The sequence below is a fragment of the Harpia harpyja genome, chromosome 12 (assembly GCF_026419915.1).
Source record: "Harpia harpyja isolate bHarHar1 chromosome 12, bHarHar1 primary haplotype, whole genome shotgun sequence".
In the NCBI taxonomy this organism is placed as follows: domain Eukaryota; kingdom Metazoa; phylum Chordata; class Aves; order Accipitriformes; family Accipitridae; genus Harpia; species Harpia harpyja.
In genome coordinates this window covers 14,578,634-14,585,706 of record NC_068951.1, presented here as the reverse complement: position 1 = coordinate 14,585,706, position 7,073 = coordinate 14,578,634, and the positions used below count along the sequence as shown (strand labels likewise).

General features: G+C 59.0%; 1 protein-coding gene across 2 annotated transcripts in view; it reads right to left on the bottom strand.

The window, feature by feature from the left end:
* Window positions 1–556: 556 nt before the first annotated feature.
* Window positions 557–7,073, bottom strand: part of STX1A (syntaxin 1A) — a 90,348-nt gene continuing 83,831 nt past the window's right edge. Inside the window, exons 7-10 of one of the 2 annotated variants that reach the window (XM_052803167.1) lie at window positions 3,768–3,841; window positions 3,313–3,450; window positions 1,455–1,565; window positions 557–769 (exon numbers count right to left, since the gene is read on the bottom strand). In XM_052803167.1, the coding sequence (XP_052659127.1) occupies window positions 692–769; window positions 1,455–1,565; window positions 3,313–3,450; window positions 3,768–3,841 (401 nt within the window). In that variant the 3' untranslated portion in view covers window positions 557–691. Of the gene's footprint in view, window positions 770–1,454; window positions 1,672–3,312; window positions 3,451–3,767; window positions 3,842–7,073 lie in introns of those variants that run through there. The other variant, XM_052803168.1, reaches the window with a different exon arrangement.

Sequence of the window (7,073 nt, the reverse complement as noted above, 5' to 3'; positions counted from 1 at the left end):
CACCAGCAGCAGCAGCACATCCAGCCCCTGGCACCCACATCGGGGGAGGGCTTGCCTGGGAAGGGGGCAGCCCTGCCATCGGCAGAGCAGTAGGGACGGAGCCCTGCAGCCAGGCACAGCCACGGGATGGGCAGGGATGGGGGAGGCAGGGCCTGGCAGAGCGCACCCCTGGGGATGGGCCCTGTGAGAGAAGCAGCCCAAGGAAAGGTGTTTGCAAGCACAGGCGTGGCTGATGGACATAAGAGCTCTGGCTGGAGGTGATGGGGAAGCTGGGGGAGGTTGACTGGGCATTGTGCTCCTGAGGATGCCTAACACCCTTCATCAGTCCCTCCTCATCCTTGACTGTCACTAACACAGACTGCCCAGCACAGGAAGAGTAGCAGCGCCCAAGGGCACCTCTGTCCCACCCTGGTCCCAGCCAACCACCCAGGCTGGAGAAGTGATGAGAGCTTGGGTTCCCCCTCAGGGTCCCCCTTGCACCCATCACCATCCCCTGCACCCTGCCTGCGCCCCGGGGCCGGCGCTCCCTCCACACAGACGCACCGCACACACAGCATCACAAACAACCATGCATTAGAAACTGAAATGCTGCTGGGAGGCTCCGGGGCTGCGTGGTTTGCTCTGGCGTGGCTGCGGCCCCATGGCACGCGTGGCTCCGTCCATTGCACACAAACAGTCCCGTGGGGTGAGTCTAGCCGAAAATGCCGCCGAAGGTGGAGGCAATGACGATACCCAGGATCACGCAGCAGATTATGATCATGATCTTCTTCTGCTCAGGCGTCCCAGCACCGGCAGGGAGAGAGGGCAGAGGGGACTGTGAGTGTTGGGGCAGGCTGGCCCCGAGAGCTGGGGGCTGCAATCTGCCCTGTTCCTGTTTGCCCATGGTGGGCTCTGAGCAGCACCTTGGGAGCCAGAGGGGCTCCGGCAGCCCTGGGGCAGGGATGGGCACCCCAGCTCCCCCTTCAGCCCTGGGCTGGCAGAGCTGAGCTGGTGGGCCCCAGGGTCCCCAAGCTGCTGAGCTGATATGGGACCAGGTGGGGGGACTGGGACAGGCAGCTGGCACTGCACTCAGGGTCAGAGCTGGACCATGCCTTTTCTCTAGGTTTTTTTTTTGGCAAGGGACATGGCTTTCACAGCAGGCCTGGCCCATGGGATCCACCCTGTCCTTTTTCCTCCCCTCCAAGCAGCACCCCTGCCCCACAGCTCATCATCAGCGCTGACACAGCCTGTGCCGGGGAGCTCTGCCTCAACTGGTGCCACCAGCGGAACCTGTGCTGCACCCAGTGGTGTGGGGTAAAGCAGTGCCCAGGCACCTGTAAGGCTGCGCCATGATACCTGCTCCTCTGTGCAGGCAGTGGGGCAGGCAGGAGTGCCAGGCAGAGGCCTGCCCCCAGGATGGAGGTGTCAGCAGTGTAGGCAGGGGAAGATGGGCCCCAGCCAGTGCTGTGACTCACCCGTCTGGCTTTGCTCTGGTACTTCACTGCTTTTTTGGTGTCAGACACAGCCCGCTCCACGTAGTCCACTGAGTGCTCCACATTGTACTCTATGCGGTCAATCATCTCGCCCTGCAGAGTGGAGACAGAGCCCACGCACCCGCACACACACAGACGTGAGCTCCTTCCTGCTCTGCTGCTCCCCGGCACTATGTGGATGTCACCCTGCCCAGCAGCCCTGCACAGGAGAGAGAGGGACCGTCAGTCACCTGCAGACAGTGGGTGCCCTGGGGTGGGAGCTCCAGACTGTGGGCTCTATCCCAGAGGGTTGGGATCTCTGTGCACATCCCAGCAGGGAGGCAAGCAATGGGATTCCCCAGCCCAGTCCTGGCCTGGTGGCCACCCTGTCTAATATCTCAGGTGACATCAAGGCCACAACAGGACCTACACTGACACCACACCACACGCTGCTGAAACTGAGGGAGCAAGGACTGCACCAGCAGAGCCACGTGGGATGCTCACAAAACCACGCACATGCAGAGGTGACCACTCTGATCCACACAAGTGCCCTGCCGAGAGCAGAGGGCCCTGGAATGAGGCTGGCGAGGCTGGACTGCAGGGCCCCCTGCCCTGCTCTGCCCCCCCGGCTGCAGGGATGGGCTGTGGATGTGGACTCCTGCAGATGTGGGGACATGGACTGGGGTGAGCTCCCCCCAGCCTGTCTACCTCCTTTGTCCCCATCCTGACTGCACAGGGAAGCAGCCAGGTCCGGCAGCAGCTGCAGAGAGAGTCTGACAGTTCATGTGACTGACAGGGTTGGGTGGCTCGAAGCCCAGCACCCTCTTGCATGGCACAGAAGGAATTGGGGCTGCAGAGCCAGGGGCGTCATAGCCAGCAGCTCTCCAATACTCATTTCTCAGCCTCATGCTGGAGAGCAGGGGGAGGACAAGCCTTGCAAGCCCAGGAGTGCTCTGGTGTTACCCCCTCCCCGAGCACTGACACCCCCCCCCTCCCAGGCTCCCTGCTGCTTGCTCCCTGCCTTGCCTGAAGCTGCTGCTTCTCCTTCCCACCTGTGCCATGCCAGGGGCAGAGCAGGCAGCTGCCAGCACTGCTGCCAGCCCAGCACCGCTGCCATCCCAGCACCCCTCTGCTCCTGGTGCCAGCAGCTTGGAGCCTCCCAACCCACAGGGCAATGCAGGGTGCTGGCATGGCCTAGCCCTTAGAGCGGGGCAGGGAACTGCGAATCCCCCATGTCTGTCCTCCGAGGCAGACAGGACGGGGCACCAACACTGCCGTGCCACAGCCACCCTTGCCTGCCTGCCAGAGGCAGGCCCTAGAGCCACACGAGAGCTGCAGACATGCAGGGCACAGCCATGCAGAGCAGAGCATGCAGCACCGGCGGGGGCTTTACCTGCCACTGATGTCTCCTCGGGCCGTGGCAGCATGGTGGGCAAGAATGGGGGTGAGCAGAGACACCAGAGCATGTGCTTAGCTGAAGGACCAGGTGCCACGGGCTGGTGGCACAGCCAGAGGCGGCCTGGCAGGACCACCGAGGCTGGTGGCACCCTGAGCTCACCTGGCAGGGCCCAGTGCTCCAAGGGAGACGGAGAAATCTCTACCTGCATGGCAGCCACCCGCTGCCCTCCTCCAGAGCCCATCACCGAACCTCCCGCCCCAGGCACACAGCAGCTCCCCAGCTCTGGGGTGCAGGGTGGGTGGCTCTGGCCCCAGGGACCCCAGCTTAGCCCCAGTGGGAGCTACATTGGTCCCAGATGCAGTTTTTCCTCTCAGCACCCACCCAGGCAGGGCACTGCTGGCAGCCCCATCACCCTCCAACCTCCCCAGGTGAGCTAGCCACTGGGCCACAGCATCTCCCTACCTGGCTCTCCACCAGCATGGCCATGTCCATGAACATGTCATGCAGCTCTCGGATGCTGTTCTCCAATTTGATGATCTCGCTGTGCCGTGTCTCAATCTCATTCAGTGCCTGCTTGGTGATGTTTGAATCCATAATGATCTGCAAGAAGACAGGGCCACTGAGCACCATGCTCAGCCCCTCAGATGCCAGGATTAGGGGCACCAAAAGAGGGAAGGCAGGAGCCCCAGAGACCCTCCAGCCAGGCAGTTTGCAGCAAACCCGCACCCCACCCTCTGGCGAGGATGCAGCCCCTGCTCAGGCAGCATCCTCCAGCCAGACCTGAGCACCCAGGTCCCACCTCCTGCATGGGCTGTGCTCATCCCTCCTGTACCGGGGCCACTGTGGCAGCACATCCACCAGCCAACCCACCCAGGATGAGGGGGGCTGGCTCAGCTTTAGCCCGTGCCGGTGCTTACCCCAGAGGAGAAGATGGCTGGGTTGCCGCTCTCCAGCATGTCCTCCAGTTCCTCGCTGGTGGTGGTCCTGCCAGCTGCAAGTGACACAACACAGGTCAGCCACGAGCCCCCTGTTCCAGCCACGGGTCCCGCAGCCCTACCACAGGGCTCTGCTGTCTCCATGGCATCTCCTGAGAGTGGAGTGGAGCAAAGCTTCCAGCCCTGAGAGTGCACCAGGCAGTTCGAGGGGCTGCCATCCCACAGCCCGACTCTGTGCCAGCCCTGCAACCCCTCTTTTTGAGGGGGTCAAGCTGCCAGCTTGGCCCAGTTCATCCAGGAAAGCCTGTCTGCCCCTCCTCCCACAAAGGGACAATAACATCCTCCAGGATGAGTCCAGGGCACCTCTGAATGGGGGCATGGAGGAGACATGGCAGAGTGCAGGGACAGCCCATAGGACAGTGCTCCCTGCTTCCAGCAGTGCCACACCAGGCTCAGACCAGGGAGGTGCCCAAAACCTTGAACCCAGTCCAGACCTTCACCACAAGTGTGTCAGTGCCCCAGGGAGCACTGCAGGGGACCCTGGCCACCCAGCCATGTCTGGCCACCACCCCACAGGCATGGTGCATGCTGCCACCCTGCCTGGGGAGTTCCTCCAACAAGGACACCTCCACGCTTCATGACGCATCTCTTTCCTTGTGAGGTCCTGCACCTGGGTCGGGGCAATGCCCAGGACTAGCACAGACTGGAGGAGGGAGGGAGAGCAGCCCTGTGAAGAAGGACTGAGAGATTCTGGTTGGTGACAAATGGGACATGAGCTGGCAATATGTGCTTGCAGCCCAGAAAGCCAAGCGTCTCCTGGGCTGCATCACCAGCAGCGTGGCCAGCAGGTCGAGGGAGGGGATGCTCCCCCTCTGCTCCGCTCTCCTCAGACCCCCTCAGCACTGCAGCCAGCTCTGGGGTCCCCAGCACAAGACAACGGTTTTAAACTGAATGAAGGTGGGGTTAGCTTGGACATAGGGAAGAAATGTTGTACAATGAGGGTGGTGAGACACTGGCAGAGGCTGCCTATTAAAGCTGTGGCTGCCCCATCCCTGGAAGTGTTCAAGGTCAGGTTGGACGGGGCTTTGAGCAACCTGACCTAGTGGGAGATGTCCCTGCCCATGGCAGGAGGGTTGGAATGGATCATCTTTGAAGGTCTCTTCCAACACAAACCACTCTGTGAGCCTGTGATTCTCTTGCCCTGAGATGCAGAAACGAGAAGAGCACCCAGACCTCCTGTGCTCTGCTCCTTGCTGGGGCCCCACATGCATGGGCGCTCTGAGTGTTCATGACAGGAAAGCGCATTTCTGGCTTTGCCTCAGGAAAACAATGCCATATCAGCAGATACTGGTGGTGATAGCAGCCAAGAACACGTGAGAGCCTGCAGGCTCTCGGCAGTGTTACCAGTGCCACATGGAGGTTGTTTGCTGTCTCCTGGCACCAGGAGGCTGCAGGAAGGGAGAGGGAGTAAATCCAACCACACACACGCAGAAGACTCCAGTACAAGGACTTCATTATCTGGTAATGCTCATTAGCTCTGTTTTCCCACAGACCAACAGGGTTTACATCCCTGGCTGGGCCAGGAATGTGCAGCTTCCTCATCAAAAGCATGTAACAAAGCTTTCTGGATGCTTTCTGGGCCATGTGATAAACAGAGCACAAAGACCAGGAAGGGTGGCAGGGTGCAGAAACCTGCTGGGGTCCCTTGCAAACACCACCAGGGACCTGGGGCTCTGGGAGGCCGGAGAGCACACTCCAAGACTTGTAGGAGGCAGCTGGGATCGTTCCCCTCATCTGCCTTGTGCCTGCACTTCCTTGCCCGGCAGTGAGAGTGTTGCATGGTTCCTTGCTGCCTGCATCAGATTTGTTTCTCCTCCAGGGAACACAGGCAAGGAAGCAAGGAGTGGGCTGAAAGGATGGGAGCAGCTCTCCCGAAGGCCTCCAAGGAGCAGGACTAGCTAGAGGGCTGTGACAGTGCCCCGAGCACAGGGGACAGACCCTACATACAGGGTTCTGAAGGGGTCTGGCACCTGAGAGGTGACATCTGAAGTCTGTGTCATCCCAGATCCATTGGGCAGGGCTGGATCCAGTGCAGCAGTTCCCCAGCACCTGCAACAGGTCATCCACAGCAACCAGCACAGATGGGACATTGCAGGAGAGAGCAGGAGCTGAGAGCTGCACACTGGAGCTCATGGGGTTTCTAAAAGCAACATGGAACTGTGATGGACAGGTGGCACAAAAGAAGGAGACATTTGCTGGGGTGTCCAAAAAAATTACAGTTGGAAGTGAAATAGAAAATAAGAAAAGAGCAAGAGAAAAAACAGTGGCCAGGAGGGAAAAATGGAAATTCCTTAAAATGAAATTTTTCTTTTATTGGTTTTCTTGAAATGAAATACTTTCTCTGCAGTTTAATTGTCCACAGCCAGGAAGGAATTCCTCTATTATTTACGTGACTAATATCTCATAATCTAAAAAGCTAAGGGGATTTTTATTTTAATAACTGATAGAAACGCCTCAGTGATACTGCGAGCATGGCCCAGCTGGGATCGAGGGCACAGACCCTACAGAAGCCAGCACTATTCTAGCACACCCAGGGCTGTCTGGCAGGAGCTTGGGACAGGCAGCCCAGGATACATGGGAACAGAGCAAAATGGGATGACTTCAGTCCTGCTCTGGCTGGACACTGAGCTTTCAAAGTAATAGGACAGCTCCTGGGCCACCAGTCCAGGTCACGGCAAACTGTGGTGCTGTGTGGAAACTGGAGCATCCAGACCTCCCTGAGACCACACACTCAACAGGGAGAGCAAAGAAACGTAGAGAATGGTGGCCCAGACAGTGTGGGGAGAGCACCAGGGCAGTGCCATCAAGTGTCCTGGCCTTGGGCTCTCCCAGCAGCAGCTTCTATTGCTGTAACTCTTGGGGGACAAGCAAGTTGCCTTCAACATACACGAGGAGCCTCAAATGGAGCCTGCTCCCCTCCCGTTGGTACTGGGGGCTGGAGGGAGGGACTCAGCCTAGTGGCTCAGCAGGGAGCCCAACCCACAGCTCATTGCTTCTCCTCTGCAAACGGAGTACATCTTTAAATCCAGCTGTGTACTGCAAGGAGACCAAATAATGAACAGAACAGACCTTAAGAACATATTTTAAAAGTATAATAAAGCTTATAAAAAGGAAGAAAAGGGACTTGCCCAACACAGCAGAGAGATGATCCACGTGTGAGATGCTAGCATCAAGAACCAGAGGAGAGGAGCCGCAACCTGCTCCTCCGTGCTTGGTCTGCAGCCCCGA